The sequence below is a fragment of the Theropithecus gelada genome, chromosome 9, assembly GCF_003255815.1.
Source record: "Theropithecus gelada isolate Dixy chromosome 9, Tgel_1.0, whole genome shotgun sequence".
Lineage (NCBI taxonomy): Eukaryota > Metazoa > Chordata > Mammalia > Primates > Cercopithecidae > Theropithecus > Theropithecus gelada.
The window spans coordinates 101,831,206-101,850,848 of NC_037677.1; the positions used below are offsets into that span (position 1 = coordinate 101,831,206).

The 19,643-nt window shown below is 40.0% G+C and overlaps 1 protein-coding gene across 1 annotated transcript in view; it reads left to right on the plus strand.

Annotated features, from left to right (window-relative positions):
- Window positions 1-19,643, plus strand: part of SORCS3 (sortilin related VPS10 domain containing receptor 3) — a 621,794-nt gene that overhangs the window by 550,462 nt on the left and 51,689 nt on the right. The window contains exons 15-17 of the mRNA XM_025396833.1: window positions 7,093-7,210; window positions 8,214-8,347; window positions 18,668-18,781. Coding sequence (XP_025252618.1) covers window positions 7,093-7,210; window positions 8,214-8,347; window positions 18,668-18,781 — 366 coding nt within the window. The remainder of the gene's footprint in view (window positions 1-7,092; window positions 7,211-8,213; window positions 8,348-18,667; window positions 18,782-19,643) is intronic.

The window sequence follows — 19,643 nt, forward strand, 5'->3', positions numbered from 1 at the left end:
AGGTCTGAATGGTGGATTAAAGGAGGTGGGTTATTTAGGGTCCCAGTAAATCATATTTGTTTGTGGAAATCCTAGCACAGTCCAGGGTGACAAGGGACAGAGCATTTGCTGCAATTTCTTGTCTGAGATTGTTTCTGTCCTTCTATATTCCAAATGATACACAACTCAGCCACATTCTTTGACCCAGAAATAAGGGCAGATGAAGCTATTACCTCAATTTTGGAAGAAGTGAATGATTTTGTTAGATTAATTCTATCATTAATCAACCCAGAACTATTTATTAAGCATCTGTTATATGAAAGAAATGCCAGTGCAGACAAAGATGAATGACTGTAATAGATAAATCCTTTGTGTATAGGGTTACCAGGAGATGGATAGCTTGTATACTTTGAGGTAGACGTGGGGATTGAAAGAAAATAAACTCTTAGAAAATGGTCTTGAAAGGGCCACATTCCGTGTAGGCTATTTCTGCAACTCATTCTTTGAACACGTGTCACTGATTTCAAATAATCTTTTATTAAAAAAGATGAATCCTTGAGAGATGAAGTGATTTGCTCAAGGTCACCTAATTAATTTTATGGCAGACCATGTCTAAGAAAAGCCAAATCTTCTATTTCCCTGCCCAGTACTCTTGCGACCTTGCCCAGACCACCCATATGTTAACAACAATTCAAGAGCACAGGAGGACCATCTGTAACCAGAGTCATGTTAGCAGTGTAGGCATTTAGAATCAGAGGAGTTTTAGAAAAAGACAGAGATGGCCTCTTAAGTTTGTAGAGTCCAAGAAGAAGGTGAATCTTGAGTGGTTGTCAAAAACTCCCATGAAAAATCCAGTTGGCAAGGTAAAAGGAAAGAGAAAAACGGGAGTTATAAATTTTAATTGATTTTTTTTTCTGAAAATCTATATAGTGAGAAATAGCATAGAGGATTCATTTATTTTGTTCCTGTGGTTGGGAGCAACTTCCTCAGGAAACCAAAGGGTAGGCTACCTGTTTCCAAGCGGTCATCTATATTTATATATGAGGTGTTCACTTTCTCCAAGGCTCACTAGGAAGATGTCAAATAAAAAAAGAAAGTCATCTCCACTAAAAATACAAAAAATTAGCCGGGCATGGTTGCGGGCGGCTGTAGTCCCAGCTACTAGGGAGGGAGGCTGAGACAGGAGAATGGTCTGAACCTGGCAGGTGGAGCTTGCAGTGAGCCGAGATGGTGCCACTGCACTCCAGCAACCTGGGCAAGAGTGCGAGACTCTGTCTCAAAAAAAAAAAAGAAAAGAAAAAATAAAAAAGGAAGTCCCAACATATGAAGTTAGTAAGTACTTTGAAAAAGGGACTTTGAGCCAAGCCTATTGAAAGTCCTTGATGAGAAAGTCCTTGGATGAGTCTATGAGGATTCCAACAGTAAAAATGATGATGATGGTAATAAACATTTGTTGTCTATTGTGATTTTCAAAATTTTCACCCACATTATCTCACATGATGGGGGTTTGATTATGTTGGTAAAAATATGCTTTGAGTTTAAAAAGGGGGCTAGGAATGGGTTTCTGAAAAAAGATGTCAAAATAGTTTATCTTGGTAATTGCAGGGAAGTGGGATTTAATAACAGTGGGTTTGGCCATACTAAGAATTAGTTTCTCTTTGCCAAAGACCTAAGAATGAAATTCCACGCTCTAGAATTGCCTTGTTTTTTTCTGTTGGCATTCAATGATCAATTAGCCATTCTTTTTTAAGCAGCTACTGTTGATAGGTTCCATAGGATACAAAGAAGTACTAAAAGTATCTCCAGCCTTAAGAAGCTTTTTAATTCGTTGACAAAAATTTCACCAAAAGTACAGGAAATTTCTGAAATTCTGGATTAGTGGTCTAGAGAAGTTGTTCTCAAAATACAGTCCTGGGGCCAGCAACATCAGCATCGCCTGGGACTTATTAGAAATTCAAATACTTAGGTACCTCAGATGCACTAATAAGAAACTCGGGGAGTGAGACATTCTATGTTTAACAAGCCCTGTAGATGATTCTGATGTAGATGTTGGAGAACCTCTGGTCTAGAGACAACAGGACCATTTGAGCTTCTGAAGAAAGAGCTCAGTGTTGCCAGAGGAATCACAGGGGACTTTTTGAAATAAGTATCACCCAATTTGAGAATTATAGTATCTTTTAAAGATGGTCCATGCCTTTGGTTCTTCCATCTTAGCCATCTCTTGGGCTTTAATATTCCAATGATACATGAACTACTTTGTACCCTCTGTAAAAGTACTACACGTATGAGGACTGTGCTGTACCTATTTTGCTGGTAACAGGCTCTCCTTAAGAGGAGTATTTCCAGCAGATGGGAAACCTTTTTTCTGGAAATCGATTATTTTCAAAATTATTATTATCAATTAGAAGCAGTCTGGACTTTCTCTTCTCCTAATTCAGGGTCAAGAGGACCTTCTCGGTGTTTATCACTCCAAAGTGATGGACATGGTTTACGATGATGCCCACTTCAATTTCTCTGTTGGTTTCTTACTTCCACAGATCTTGTTGTAAATTTTAACATCTGTTCCTTGGGTATTCTTGAAAAGAGAAGAAAAATATTTGAATTAGTTATTAATTTCATCCCCTGCTTATTTTGTTATGTTTCTGTCATTTCTTCAGCTTCCATAGGCTCTAATCAGAAGAGCAATGAATTAATGTGATATTGAACGGAATTAGGGAAGCTGGGTCTATACAAAAGAGACCATGTGTCTGAGTCATTTATGCCCCATAGGAAAGGACCCACAATGAACTTTGCTCTTCCCAGAGCTGACAATGGGTGGATTGGTGGGGAATACATTAATGTCTGAAAGTTTCCAGGGGGTTTTACCCCACTGATCTTATTTGGGGCCCATCAAGAAAATGAGCAAAGCTCATAATCCTACCAGTGTTTAAGTGATTAAAATTTTGCATCTGATACACGAAAGTGACTTCAAAGGAGAGCAGACTAGCACACTCCTGAGTGAACATATTAGTGTGTCAGTTTATAGTTTGGGGGAAGACCTGGGAAACACAATATAAGGAAATCTGGGAAAGAAGCCAAAGAAATGTACATGAAAGGAATGTACCTGTGAGGACTGCAAAACAGAACAATCTGAACAAGTCTGTAAGTCCTGACTGAGCACCTATTCTTGTGTTCTGTCCTGAAATGAGCACTCTGAGATCAGTAATGGATAGCTCAAAGAGTTGGAAAGACCACGAACATGGACATTCTTAGAGGCTTGCGGTCAGTTAGGCTGTACACATGGATGATGCTTGCATGCTACTCCGTATCTGCCCTGGGAATTGATCAAGCCTGAGCTTGAAGTTTTATGCTTGCTAACTTTTGAGCATCTCTTGTTCCTGTTGTTAGAACCTTTGTCTGTTAGAAATTTCCCTCACAGGCTTGGTGTGGTGGCTCACACCTGTAATCCCAGCACTTTCGGAGGCTGAGGTGGGCAGATCCCCAGAGGTCGGGAGTTCAAGACCAGCCTGACCAACATGGAGAAACACTGTCTCTACTAAAAAAGTACAAAATTAGCCAGGTGTGGTGGCGCATGCCTGTAATCCCAGCTACTCGGGAGGCTGAGGCAGGAGAATTGCTTGGAACAGGGAGGTGGAGGTTGTGGTGAGCCGAGATTGCACCATTGCACTCCAGTCTGGGCAACAAGAGTGAAACTCTGTTAAAAAAAAGGAAAAAAAAAAAAAAAAAAAAAGAAGAAGAAGAAGAAGAAGAAAGTTCTCTCACATTTTATAAACTTTCACACTTTTATTTTTGGTTATTTTTTACATGCAAGAGAGCTCCCTAGAATATCCACCTGCTGCTCTTCCCTCACTGCACTTTCCTATGTCACATCCAGGTTAAGCAGCCTTAGTTCTTACACCACATTTTGGGTAGATGAAAGTGGTCTTGGATCATATTGCCACCTGTATTAGTCTTCTGTGGCTGTTGTAACAAATTTAGTGGCTTAAAATAACAGACATTTATTCTCTTGTAGTTCTGGAGTTTAGAGTCCACAATCAAAAGGTCAGCAGGCCTCTACTACCCCTGGTGCTGTAGCAGAGAATTCATTCTTTGCTTCTTCCATCTTCCTGAAGTTCCAGGTGTTCTTTGGCTTGGGCTGCATAACTCCAGTTTTGGCATCTGTCTGCACATGGCCTTCTGCTCACTGCATGCTACTCATCTTTGTGTCTTTTATTGGATTTAGAGCCCACCCTGATAATCCAAGATGACCTCAACTCAAGACCCTTGATTTACAAGTGCAAAGATGCTTTTCCCACATAAGGTCACATTCACAGTTCCAGGGAATAGGAAGTGGTCATATCTTATTGCAGGTCACCATTCAATGCAGTGCACCATCTTAATCACTCTCTTCTTCAGTGGTCCTTAAACTTTAGGAATTATGAACCCCTATGAATAATCTGACAAAATATATGTGATTTTTATTTATAGATAAATACATACATGCTGATAAGCACATTTTTGTTTGTTTAAAATTTAAGCAGAGTCATACTTCACCACCACTACCAAAGCCCAAACATGTACCGTAGATTCAGACACTCAGTCTATATTCTTCTTGAATGGTAGCAGCCAAAAGCAACCACAATTTACCTGGTGATCTAGTTAGTGTAGAAAAGACCAGGTTATTGCCTCTTTGGTTCTAGATAATACATATAATTCTGTTACTGCATTTCAAGATCACGTTAAATATTTTATGTCTCCCTGAAGTGTTCACATTGTGTATGGAAACTCTTAAGCTGCTATTATTATTACTATTAAACCTGAAAATTACCAAGCCCCATTTCGTTTATCCATTACTTATACAATTACCATGGAAAGGATCTAGCTAACATTTCTCTGGGTTACATCACACCTTATTAAGTTGAGCCTATCTTTAGTCTGTCACGACCTTATTGAGTCTTGCTTCTGCCATCGAACATATTGAGTGCTTCCTCCAGCTTTATGTCATCAAAAAATTCAATTTCCAATGATGACCATTATTTTCGTGTCTTCAAGTCATTAATAAAAATGATGAACAAGAAAGAGCAGACAACAGAACCCTGTAGCGGACTACTCACACCTCCCTCTTGGTTGATTTTAATGTCTTAATTAAGTACTGTTCAGCCACATAATTTTACCAAGTACCTGGCTCATATTTTCTCAATCTTTTTGTCAAGATTCCTATGACAGACCCTGTTAAATGCCATGCTGGTATCCAGGCAAATCATGTGCTTCACATTTTCCTCTTCTGTCTGCCTAGTAACCTTTTCATAGAAAGGAATGTGGTTAATCTGACATGACGTCTTTTGTAATCCAGGAAGTAAATTTAAACTATTTGGAGTCAGCAGAAATATTTGGTTTAGCGTCATTAACATACTGCACTAGGAGTATTCCAGTCAGGGAAGACTTACCGGTGGAAGTGGCATCTGAATGTGACAGTTTTGAAGGCTCGATAGAGATAAAAAAAGATATCTGTCAAGGTCTCCTCCTACTGTTTTTTTGTTTGTTTGTTTGTTTCATTTTCCCTTGATGAGCTTATCAGTTTAACTGTCCTCTCTTCAAACAAGCAAAAATGTTTGATAAGAGAGAGCTGTTTCGTTAAAGATTTAAAATGGACTGACCTCTATGTAAAATGAATCCAGAGCTAAGAAATGGAAATAATTTAGTGGATGACCTGACATCAATGAATTGGATTTGGAAACCACTGGATTTAGCAAGAATACAAGAGAGCAGAGAGAACCCAGGGAGAGGGAGTTAGGTTTGCTTTGCTCCACAGTGTCAGCTGCCTATGGCAGGTATTCTAGGCTCAGAGCTTCTGCTACCCCATGCTGAGCTTAGATCCATACAAAACCCATGTAGTTTTACTAAAGGAGAGATCCTGTCTCTCTTTCAAAGTCTGCTTAATTTTCTTTTAGGTAAGGCTCTAAAAGGTTTTATTTAACTTTTATCTGAAGCACATTCAAAATTGATCCTGAGATGTATTGTAAATTGGATGATCTACAAAAACAACTCTGTATTCTTCTTCATTTCACAAGTTTTGTCAGTCTCTACCTTTCCCATAAGCATCCTCATCTTTTAGAGAGCATAAGAAAATGACCCAGGAAGAGAGTTAATCTTGTAGGTGTCACCATAACAGTATCTGAACTTGGGCAGAGGAGAATCCAGGGCTGGTAGTGTGATTAAGTCTTGCTGAAATGGAAGCCATCCAATTCCTTGAAAGACTTCAGTTGTTTTAAGTTTGCAGCATGATCGGTCTCCCCTTTACATCACTATGATAGATGTCTTGCATTGTAATTGCAAGACATGCCACCCGAGTAGAGTATGGATGATCAGTCTTTTTTTTTCTATTTTTCTAGAAACAATTGATCATTCATATTTATAGGGCAATCAACTGCTGGGCTTTGAAAAGGTCAGTATTGATTATCTAAGTCACAGATGGTGTGCTTCTTTACATAAATATGAGTTCCTTTTATGAGTCTGCTGTGATTTTTTTTTTTTTCTTTTCAGGGAAGGAGGAGGGAGGGTAGGTATTTATGTGCATTAAACAGTGGGAATTTCAACTAACACACTTAAATTCAACCAGGACTTTGCAGTTGGCAAAGTTGTGCTTTAAATTAGCAAATTCACTCCTTCTACCCCAACATACATATGTACAATCCACTTTACAGATGAGGAAACTGAGTCCCTGTCAGTGGACATGAGTAGGTAAAATGCCAGTGCTTGCATTAAGGAGAAATGGGAAGACTGTTTATCTAAATCTGAACAAGGGTTTTATATGGGTGGTGAGTTTGGGACTACCAATTCCAATTTTTTTCTTTACTGGGCTTTCTATATTTTAAATGCTTCCTGTAATAGACATATATTACTTTTGCAATTTAAAACATAGTTGATTTAAAACCCATGTGAATGACATGCCAGTTGGTTGAGTTGTATGGATAGTGGGCTTTCTCCTCAATGGCCCTCAAGGAGCTCACTTTGGAAGAACAACTAAAGTCCAGGCTGCAGTGAATGTCTATCTCCTTCCCCGTTTCTGTGCATTAGTGACTGACTATGGGACCTTCTCCATTTGTCTCTCCCACTCCTCCCCTAAACGCTTAGAGTTTTTGGCCACTTCAGCCTCCGCTCCGAATGGCAATTGGTGAAAGTGGACTACAAATCTATCTTCAGCCGGCATTGCACCAAGGAGGACTATCAGACCTGGCACCTGCTCAATCAGGTACACCCCAGGGAGGTGGACTGCTGGCTTCTAGGAGGAGGAGCTAGTGCAAGCCCGGTTGGGTCTTATCTGAGCCTTCCTGTTTAGGGGAGGAAGGTACTGGGTCATCTGAGTTTGTGGGGGTGGATTTGAAGAAAAGGGTGAAACACACTTAGGTCCAGTAGGGCCGGATGATATTTAGGAACCATCTCGCACCCTGGGATCCTATCTACTAATTGAAATCACTGAGCTGCCTGGGGGAAAGGTGGTGATGATAACCTAGGGTTTTAGCTCTATCCATGGAGAAATGAGCTTTTTACAGCTAGAAGGCCTCCAAGAGTTGCTCATTTCATCTGTCAATGTGGAGGGCGAGAGCATTTCTCAGACTAGCCTGAAATGAGGGCCCCAGAGCACTGGGAACAGGTCCACTGAGAAAGGGTTTCGGGGTGAGTAGGTATAGCAATGGTAGATATTTACTGCTGTGAGAAATAAGCAGGCTTCTGCATTCTTCAGAACCGCTGGGTTCTTGTAATTTGTATCAACTTCTCCTTTCTTTGTCCTTGACTGGGAATTAGGATTTGGGCATGGTTGTTTATCATAGAGAGGGAACATTTTGGGTCAACTTCAATTTCCCTCTGAAGATGATGTGAAAAATGTGCCAGAAATGGGCTCCTTTCCACTAGAATTGCTACTGAAGCCATTTGGGCAAATGCCTGGTGGTCTGCAAAGATGCCTGGAGTCCTTACATTCTCCATGGAGGTGGAGCAGAAACAGGATGATGTAGACATCACTGGCTTGGGTGGGTGGAGGGTAGAAGTGGGCCCACCTCCCATAATGTTCCTTTTATGTAGTAGTAAAAGGGTAGCACTTTTATTCTTAAAACTCCTGGATCATTACTGAGAATGAGACTGCTACATAAAGTACCTAAATGAGAATGAACAGGCTAAGGCTTCTTGTTGACAACTGGTTTATTTCACCACCTTTTTGTTTTTCTGTCTCTCTCACTATGGAATTTCTCTCTAAGGGAGAGCCTTGTGTCATGGGAGAAAGGAAAATATTCAAGAAACGTAAGCCAGGAGCTCAGTGTGCCCTGGGCCGAGACCACTCAGGATCAGTGGTCTCAGAACCCTGTGTCTGTGCCAACTGGGACTTCGAGTGGTGAGTTGTTTGGCATTTTATTACCAATTCCAACCAGGTCTTCACCTGTCTGTGGGGTGGGGTGGGGTGAAGATGAAGTTAGGAGAGGAAGCATGACACAGAGATGCGAGGTGTATCTGCTGGCCTGTGGGCCCAACCATCCCAGTTACTGGGCCAGATGGGAAGTCTGCATTCCTGGAAGGAGGACAGGCTGAGGCATTGTCACAGAGAGGGTCACTGCTCCATCAGGGCAGCATCTCCAGGGGGGGCTTCTTCTCATCTGCAGTGAGCAGCTGTATTGGAAAGTACTGGAGATGTTGGGCCGGGCACTGACAGAGGTTAGAGAGCTACTGCCTTGCGGTTGCCTCCAGCCACACGCACTCTGTGCTCTTCCACGTGACCTCTCTCTTATTTCCTTTTTCTCCCCCTAATAACAGCAACAGAGAACAACTTTAAATCTCACTTAATGAAATTCAGATCTCACCTATAGACAGTTACTTCCAAATTTCCAAATATTTACCTCTAGCCCTGGCCTCCCCCTTGTCTTGGTTGGACACATATATGTCTGGCTATCTACTCAGCATTCATCTCCTCTTGATTCACTACCAGGGATATCAAACTTAAGGCAGCCAAAGCAAAGCTTTTCTTGAATCCCCCTCATTGGAAGGAGTCCCTTGCCCAGTTTTTCCAACTGCAATAAAACACACAGCTATCCACTCAGTTGCCAGAAGGGCTTGGTTTCTCCTTTTCTTTCACTGTCAGATCCAGGCCATCTGCAAGTCCTTGCAGTTTCTACCCCCAAAACACATTCTAACTCAAAGCACTTCTTTCCATCTCACAGCTGTCTGTATCACTCCAGGAATCGAACTCTCTCCACATCTACCCTTGTCACTTAAAATTCATTCTCCTCACAGCAACTGAGATGGTATTCTAAAAACTCAAACCATATCTTATCACTACTACACTTAAAATACTCCAGTATCTTCCCCCTTGCTTAAAATACAATCTGATCTTCTTTCCTTAGCTTCCTCCATTGTGGGTGATTTGGCCCTGCAATTACTTTCATGTCTAAATTCCTTACTGTTCTTACCGTATTCACTGTATTGCAACCACATTACCATCTCCTGCACCTTCATTAATCCTGGCTCATTCCTAGCAGAGGGAGCAGAAAATGCAAGAATTTCTTCCAAATCTTAGCATGACCGGCACCTTTGGGTCACTCATGTCTCAGCAAAAATATCAGCTTCTCAGAAATGCCTCCTGAGACCACCTAATCTCACCTATACCCTGGCACAGTCTAGCATATCCCTGTTTTATTGTCTCCTTAGTATTAATTGCCATACAAAATGAACATGTTTTTGATTGTTCTACTATCACCTATCCTTCTCCAGTAGAATGTAAGTGCTATGAATGCAGGAGTTTTAGACTTCCCCTGTGTCTGCATCCACAGTGCCTGGCCTGTGGTAAACATTCAATAAATAGTTGTAGCATGTTTCTGAACATCATTCCTTTTAGGAGAGTCAGAAACCTCCCCAATTCTGGGAATGGGTACATAGGACTCTGATCCCAGCTGGATGAATTCTTCCTCTGCATCACAATAAAAAGCTAAAGTTCAATTTGAATATTTTGGTAGCCCATCCCAGCTTTGTCTTTGTTTAAAGACAAAACTAAGGACTTGGGCATTGGCCTTTAAACTTGGGAGGGGCAGGGCAATGATAGAGCTGCATTTGGGCTTCTCTGGCATCAAATAGCCAGAGTAAGTCCAAGTGGGCACAGAGCAGCTGCCCCTGAATGACAGCCTCACTCCTTCCAGCCTCATTTAATCCAGCTGGTTTTTAAGCTTGATTTGTACTAGAAACTATCCTTTGTTTCCCACTTTCTGCTAAGAATATACCTGGAAGCCAAAGGAGTGACTCTGACTGCTCTCCACCTGTTCTTCATCCTTAAACTCATACCTGGGAAAGCGTGGCTTCAGTGAAAGTCATGAAAATGAGACATGCTAAATGGAATTTAAATTTTACTAGCAGGGTCCTTTCTGTGACCATTTTGAGCCCTTGGGAACAAAGTATATTTTCACATAGTGAAAAATATTTTCAATTATTAATCACAATTAAGCAAAAATAGTCATAGCAATGAGTGCAGTAGGCCACTCAAAATTATGGCTTGTGACATATTGATGTCAACCTGAATATTCAGAATATTAATTTCAGGCTTCCTTATGTCCTTCTGCAGACTAACTCTATTGAGGCATACTGTCTTTGAATTTGTCATGGTACATATTCTCCTGTGTCTCTGTGTGCCATAATAGACCCTCACCCATTGCTGGGTAGCATCACAAGTGAGAAGAAATAAGAACTGTAAAATATTTTCTCATCAGTAATTCCAGTAACATTTACTGGTCTGGGCAAAAATTCTAGCACTGATAGTCACAGTTTTTGACCTTGGCAAATTTTCTTAATCTTTGTGACTTCATCTCTCCAGCTGCAAAATAAAAATACATAACATCTACCTCACTGGATCCTAAGGAAGAATGAATGAATTAATATATTAATATACATCATTAATATAGATAAGGCATTTATCCTACTGACGTACAACGTAGAAATACAACATAAGCTAGCTATTGCTGCTGCTGTTGCTGCTGTTGTTATTCTTATACCCTAGGGTTAAGTGGTCCCTATGGCATTTTTGCAAGTAAACCAAAGTTTATACATCCAAATAAGCACTGTTTTCAGAGTAGTATCTTGGGGTCGTATCCATTTAGTTAGATACTGGTGGCATTGCTCAAAGTATTTCTGAACCTTCTTTAGGGAGTGCTGTCAGAATGCAACTATAAGTAAAGCATGGTGGGAGAGGTGAAGGGGAGCCTTTACCAGGCCTTCTGTGGGTCTCATACTTGCACTGGTAGAGGTACTATGTGGATCCAAGACCGTGTAATGTCAGGATCTTTATCATTGCCATTTTAATGAGAAGAAACATCTTGGATATAGGTTACTTGATCGAAGTTACATCCCTGGGAGAAAATGAGCCCGGGTTCAAGTGCAGATCTAGTTAAATTCACATTCTCTCCTCCACACCCTGCCATTTCTCAAGAAATCAAACAAGTCTTTATTATTTTAGATTCATTTTGCTTCAGAAAAAAAAATAGAGTTTCCAAGTTTAGTTACTCTAAAATTAAAACTCATCCCCAAATGACTTGGGTTTACTGCTGTTGATGAAATATAAGGTAGAATATTTCCTTAACACTAAAACAATTTCCGTTGAAGTAGTTTTGACCATTGGTACTAGAATCATAATAGGTGTATGGTCTTCAAAAATATTTTATAGAATTTTTTTTGACATATAAGGTGGTGTATGTTTGCATTTCTGTAGCCAATCACACCTCATATTAAAAATAATATAGAAGAGCCACCTGAGTAGAGTGGAGAAGTAGACAAGGCTTGATGCTGGGTTTGTGGTCATAATCTCAGAACACACACACACACACAAAATCACATGGCCTATAAAGTTTTTTTTTTTACTACTACTGAGTAGGGGTGAAGTTGTTTTTGATTACTGAAATTTCTGAATTATTTACAGTGATTTTTGGGGGGACAATGAGACTGAATATTTGAAATTGTCTTCTTATTTTTAAGTTAACTTCAGTAAGCATAGTGATTGGTTAAAAGATACAGTTTTTCCATCAAATACATTTTGTCTGTTTGCTGGTCTTTAATGCTAATGCAGAAATCAGCATATGGCCTATAGCCTTGTCCCCTTCTCAGTGGTCCTCTCTAGCAGGAAGTATTATTAGCAAAGGCATCTGAAATGCCCAGTGCACTTAGTACCAGTGATTATCATGCACAGTCCATTTAAATGTTTCCCTAGGCCAAATCAGGGCAGGTTCATTTGACTGATCTAGGAAAAGTTCAAGCCTCAGAGACAGCAGAGAGAGGGTATCACCTAGTTCAATCAGTTTGGGAGGGAAGAGTAAAGACTGGGGAGGATGGATTAAATGTCTTCACATTGGTGGAAGAATTGAGGAGTGCAACCTGGATTCACAGAGGGAAGATATCTTCTACCTCTGTCCCTCTTCTGCAAGAAAAGAGGAGATTTTCTAGATTCTCAGAAGCATTTATTTGTAGCAAAACATTCACTTCCACAACTTTCTCCAGAGCGAGTATCAGTAATAAGTATGAATTCTGCATAAAGATCGATGTTTCAACATAAGAGCTTCATAAATCCGCCAGCCTCAAGCGTACCCTAGAGAGCCACTTTGCAGCAACCTCCATCATGGCGCTGGATAAGGACCAGGAACAAATCCTTATTGAGAGTAAAGGTTATTAGAGACCATCAGGTAGTCAGAAAAGGTGCACGAGCGGGCTCCTCTACAGTCAAAGGAGGGCTCTTGAGAGGCAGTAGCCCTCCAGGAGACCTGAATTCACTTGTTCAGTAAGAAACCAGGTTGAACCAGAGATTATTATGCCCAGGAGTTCTTTTCTTTCGCTCATTCACATAACTTCTCTCTCAACAAAAACTTTTACTGAGCACCTACTATGTAGCAGATGTTTTAGTCTTTGAGATGAATTATCTTAATCTTCTCAATGAACTCCCAGAAGGAGAGTCTGCTATTATAGACATTTTACAGATAAAGGAATGGAACAGAGAGATGTTAAGTAATTCACTCAGGATAATATTATTCTGACTTCAGAGTCCTGAGTCTTATTATGTTTTACAGGCTACCTCCATGTCCCATACGGCACTACGTCCACAAAGCAAGTTTATCGAGTGGTGATGTAGAAGACAGGGGAGGAGATATGGGGGTGTCACAGCACATATATTCAGATGTATCCGAAGTACATTAATCTAGTGGCTCCCCAGAGTAAGCTCGAGTACTCTGCGTATGGAGCACGAGCAAGGATGTGTTTCCATAGTGGACAAGTCAGAGGATAAACAAGACAATAAACAATGTATACAAAAGAGTTATTGCACTAAAAGAAGGCATAGCAGAAAATAATGAGTATAATGCTGAATTTTATTGTCCAAAGTTATCATAGTCACATGTGGTTATTTGCATTAAAAGGAAATAAAAAATGTTATTTCTTCATTGCACTAGTTAGGGGCTACCATATTAGCTTAATATAAAATATTTCTCTTATAATAGAAAGTTCTATTGAACAGCACTAGTTCTGACTGTATATGCTATAGATACACAAAACAAAGAGAACAAAAAGATCACTGTGGACTGAAGTAATCATGGAAGGCTTCCTGCAGGAGGTGGCGATGGGACTATGTAGACTTCCTGCTGAGGAAGAAAAGAAAAATAGGCAGTACTTCAAAGAAATAAATAAGAGACTGAGAAAACAGGAAGAAAACATAAACCTAAAGAAAACAGATATATAAGAAGGTTGTTGGTGAGTAAAGGGATAAGGCAGATGGACAGCATGGAATTAAATTAGGAGAAATATTTGAGGAATGATTGTTGGATTTTCCAAGCAATTTCTGAAATGGTTTGGATATAATTATAATCTTTCTTTACGGCTGTATTTGGGCTTATGTCTTAGCTAAATGATGATGTTAATGATTAATCCATTGTTTTTGTTGCTCTTGAGCCTGCTTGTGTTTGTTGAGTGCTCAGTCCATGCCTACCAAGAACCTCTATCTGCCTAATCCCAAACCTACCATGCTATCCTGCCTGCTAAAGTGGAACAGGGTGCCTGTAGATCACTAGCACTGGAATCTCAACTGGCAGATGGGAGGATGGAGAAATGGGAATCAGGGAGGCTGTGATATGGCTGTGAGTGGTCTGAGAGCCCCTGCAGCTTGTCTGGAAGAGACCATGACTCCTTGGTTGGCTCCAAGAGTCAGAATGTCATTCCTGGGGACTAGGGGTCTCCTTGATGAGCCCCATGGGATTGGACTCATGCTGAACAGGGATCAGGAGTCTCTGTTATCACCTCTGCCACTGCCAGCTGTGTACAATCTTTGGTATAGTCATTTCTCCCCTTTTTGCTTTTCTTTTCCAGTCTACCAACTTAGGAGATTGGATCCAAGAATAAAAGTATCCCTTCGTATTTTGACACGCAGAGGTTTATTATTATTATTATTATTATTATTAATTATTATTATTATTTCTACACTGTCCTGGCTATCCCTCCTTTAGAATCTAAGCCTTTTCCCTGGATGGAATTTAGAAGACATACAGGTTCCTAGAAATGAAAAAGTTGTTCCTAAACTTTCAGAACTTCTAAAGCTGTTATAGTGGAGAAAGACATAGAGGTGACTTATTTCTTGCAGGAAAATGTGTGTATGTTTGCAGAATCTGCAGCAGCAGACTTCCCCGAGGCAAATCAAACTTTCTGGTGCATTCTGTCCAAACTTCACAATTCAACAGAAAAACGCCTTTCCCCAGGAAGCTGGAGCAACAGCTGGAACTGCTTGTGTGTCTAATCATGCAGACTTCGGAGCTAGGAAGGAGGCTGGGCTGTATGAGATAGTTTAATATACGTTTAGGAGAAATTAATGAAGACGTCCGCAGCTTGGAGGCAGCCAGTTTCCACTAATGTTGTTAAATATTAATGAAATTCTTTTACTCTTTGGGGCAAAGCAACATGCCTGGTGCACCTTTTAAAATTACTGCATTGCCAACAGGTAGCAGAGCTGAACAGAACTGCTAAGCACAGTTACATTTAGCAAAGGCTATTAAGATGTTTCTTTCATTCTTAAAATTGCTTAAGAGAGAGCACCCTTCCTTCATAGGAAGGTAATCCCTAGGGTTAGTAGGACATTCAATAGATTTACCTCGGAAAACAACTGGAGAATTTTCGAGAAGGTGGTAAGGATACACCACAGCCCAATATTTCCACAGACAAATAATGCTTAGAAATAAGTAATTCAGGCCAGGAACATGGGCTCACACCTGTAATCCCAGTACTTGGGGAGGCTGAGGTGGGCAGATCACTTGAGGTCAGGAGTTTGAGACCATCCTAGCCAACATGGCGAAACCCCATCTCTACTAAAAATACAAAAATTAGCTGGGCATGATGGTGGGTGCCTGTAATCCCAGCTACTCGGGAGGCTGAGGCAGGAGAATCACTTGAACCTGGGAGTTGGAGGTTTCAGTGAGCTGAGATCGCGTCACTGCACTCCAGCCTGGGTGACAGAGTGAGACACTGTATCAAAAAATCAAATAAAAAAAAGAGAGAAATAAGAGATCCAGCAGTGTGCTAATAAATATTTAACTGCTGGCTCTCTGGAAACAAACAAATAAATACTCCCTGATTAATGGTATCTGCTGATCATCATACATATTCCCATCATGGCAGATTTCAAGCTACCAACCTGACATGAGTGAACGCAGAACTGGGGAGAGATAGCTAGTACCACAACATTATATAATATTCCCACCATACAGAGAGATAGCTAGTACCACAACATTATATAATAATCCCACCATACAGAGAGAGAGCTAGTACCACAACATTATATAATATTCCCACCATACAGAGAGGTAGCTAGTACCACAACATTATATAATATTCCCACCATACAGAGAGAGAGCTAGTACCACAACATTATATAATATTCTCACCATACAGAGAGGTAGCTAGTACCACAACATTATATAATATTCCCACCATACAGAGAGAGAGCTAGTACCACAACATTATATAATATTCCTACCATACAAAGAGGTAGCTAGTACCACAACATTATATAATATTCCCACCATACAGAGAGAGAGCTAGTACCACACATTATATAATATTCCCACCATACAGATACATGGATGTAAAGCACCTCAATAGCATGGACATTAGAATGATAGAATAGTTTTTATATAATATAGTATATATTATATATAATATTAAAATATAGTAATCAGGAATATATGTTTTAAGTATTACCTTTGTAATATAATTTATATAATTGAAATTTCATACAATTTCATTTTTAATAGTGGCTTTGTTTAACAACCATTAATTAGCTTGCAACATTTCTGAGATGTTAACTGTGAGCTCTCATGGGCTATTACAAGCTGGCACAACATTGAGTCCATATGAACTGTCAGGCTGAGATCTCCAGTAGTTAATCAGGAGGCTTGGCCAAAACATTTACTTGGCAGAAATGTCTCTTTCTCCTTCCTTCCTTCCAGCTTCATTTAAACATGCCAATATCAAGACTGATCTAAAGTTCCACCTTTCTATGTAGCAATCCATGATTCTTGTCACATTAACTCCACGGGAATCTGTTGGGCACTTGGGGCGACTCTCTGCAGTCCACACTGTAGCATCAGTTATGGGCTCACAGTCCTCCTGCAGAGACCGTTGTAATGGCAACCATGTAATGCAATGGGATAATTTATTTTTTTTCTTTTGAGACAGAGTTTTCGCTCTTGTTGCCCAGGCTGGAGTGCAGTGGTGCGGTCTTGGCTCACTGCAACCTCCACCTCCTGGGTTGAAGCGATTCTCCTGCCTCAGACTCCCAAGTAGTTGGGATTACAGGCATCTGCCACCATGCCTGGATACTTTTTGTGTATTTTTAGTAGAGACGGGGTTTTACCATGTTGACCAGGCTGGTCTCAAACTCCTGACCTCAGGTGATCCACCTGCCTAGGCCTCCCAAAGTGCTGGGATTACAGGTGTGAACTACTGTGCCCAGCTGCAATTGCTTTCTAATGTAATTGGAATTCATTTACCCAATAAATATTTAATGCCTGAAATGTCCTAGGTATTGTTCTAAATTCATATTGGTCAAAAACAAACAAACAAACAAAAACTGACGAATATCTCTGCTCTTTTGTAGCTTCCATTTATAGTTACCAACAGGTTATGACCCCAAAGATTTTGTCTGGGGAACCAGCGATGGCATTCTATGACCTAGATATTAAAGAAGGATAAGTAGGAAACTACCAAACATAGAAAAAAGTGGAATGCTTCAAGCCTGAGGGATTACATATAAAAAGATAAAGAGGGTTGAAAAGGTTGGCTAGAAGTCTTTAGTTAAGAGTTTGATGGGAAGCTGGGTAAGAAGGTGGGGTGGGGTCAGACTGGGAAGATATTGTGTATGATCTCATTAATCAATTGGTTCTTTCTTAGCTGTACTGTTTAGTGCTGTGCTGCATATTGTTTTATTCTGTTCTTTAGTCGTGTTTGGGGTATGCTGTATCTCTCTCCCCCAAAGACTGAAAACCCTTTGAGGACAGGGATTGTCACACCTTTTTAAGTTTATTACTATTATTATTATTATTATTATTATTTTACAGGGCAGGGCACATATTGAGTTATAAATAGATGTGGAATTAAATTTAAATTTTCAGTCCCCTCTCCCCTTCATTCCTATTGTAGATACACACACAGACAATTTGCCTCTGTTTTCATTGAACTTCCACAAAATCTTGGCTCAAAGAATATGCAGGAAGCAGAAAAAGAAAGGAGCTGTGAGTTCTGAGAAAGCAACTTCTTTTCTGCTGCTTTATGTTTTATTAACACTTAATGGATTAATATTTATATGTCCAGTTCATTTTGCCCCATCGGTGGGTTTCAGAAAACCCTACGATGCTTAACTTAGAAACATGAATTCTACCAAGTGAAGCTACCCTCAATGACCTCTGGTTGGCTACAAGAGCAATAATCCCTTCTACGTACTTTATTGTTCTTCTACTTTGACATTTACACACCCAGGAGGCTTCTGAACCTCCAAGAAGTAGGGAAACACCGTTTGTACTTCAGATAGGGGACCTCCTTCTCTCCACTGCTCTGTTCCTTTTCTGTTTTTCATCAGGGAGAAAAGCGGAAAGAAATCGTAGCAGACTTTCTTCATTTTGTTATGGCTAGGATTTTAAAGAAACACACAAAAAGAGCTACAGTGTAGTTTTGTTTTATTTTTAGGGAAATAGGGGCCTTTATTTTATCTAGTCAGGAAAAGTTTGACTCCATGTGTCCATGTGAATGGACATGTATATACTTGTTTCAGAGAGGGTAAATCATTGTCTTTGTTGTCATGTACTTATTTCAATAATTCTGCTGTGACTTAAAATGTACTTTTGACAGCATCCTCCACATTTACTCCCAAGCCAATATACCTGCCACATTATTTGTATCAATACCTTTTTAAACCTAGAATTTCTATTTGCTAAGTTGCTATTTTGTTCTGTCGACTGGACTCCAAATGACATGGAATTATTTAAAAGACTAAAAGTTCACTTTCAAAATATGAATATTTACCCTCACTGGGGATATTTAAAACAATGTGTTAGGACTTTCTGGATGGCAATAGGGACATGTATATGTTTGTGTGTGCCTGTGGTTACTTTAGCATTTGTACATATGTACTACTATGCAATATTCATTTTCCTGACAGTGACTATGGGTATGAGAGACATGGGGAGAGCCAGTGTGTCCCAGCTTTCTGGTACAATCCAGCATCCCCATCAAAGGACTGCAGCCTTGGTCAAAGCTACCTTAACAGCACTGGGTAAGTAAAACACCTTCAGGAACTCAGCTCACTTGTTTTCCTGTTTCTCTAAACTAGGACCGAAGGACATGCATTGCTATTGAATACAATGGAGTGAAGATAGAGTCTGTTTATAACAAATGGCATTTGAGGGGGAGTGAGGAGTTCTTTAGCTTAGAGTACTTATTTGGGGAGCATCAGAAGAGATTTCTGATCAACCAGATTTCAATACCTTTGGATATTTACTTATGATAGACCATAGTTATTGTTTTAGTTAATCCTTCTCTTCTGGAAGGACATGTAGCTTATTCCTTGACACTCAAGTGAATTAAATTAATACGAGTAATGTGCAGATATTACAGTACTTTCTAGTGAAAGATGAACTGAAACTCTCTGACACTGATGCTGAAAACTTAAAATGAAAATTCCAAAGTTCCATTCTAGGAATTCCTGGAATAAAAATGTCAAGGACGCTTTTCAGGAATTCTCAAATTACATGCGTGTTTATCTCTTTGTTCATGTATCAGTTACTCTTTCAGATGCTTGAAAAACATTTTCTTGAAGATTTGTTGTCTTTCCCTTTCCTTTGCTGCCTCTATAACCAAGAACAGATTTGGCAAGTGGATGGGTGGTCTAAGACAGCACCTCTCAAATGTTAATGTGCCTATCAATCACCTGGGGATCTTATTAAAATGCGGTTTCTGATTTGGGAGATCTGGGATGGGGGTGAAATTCTTCTTTTCTGTGAGCTCCCATGTGATGTCGATATTGCTGGTCCCTGGACCACTCTTTGAGTAGCAAGGGACTGAGTTGTTCTGGATGCCAGTCTTAACTCTCCCAGTGGATCTTCTGTCATCTCAGTCAAGTTATTCATCTTGATGCT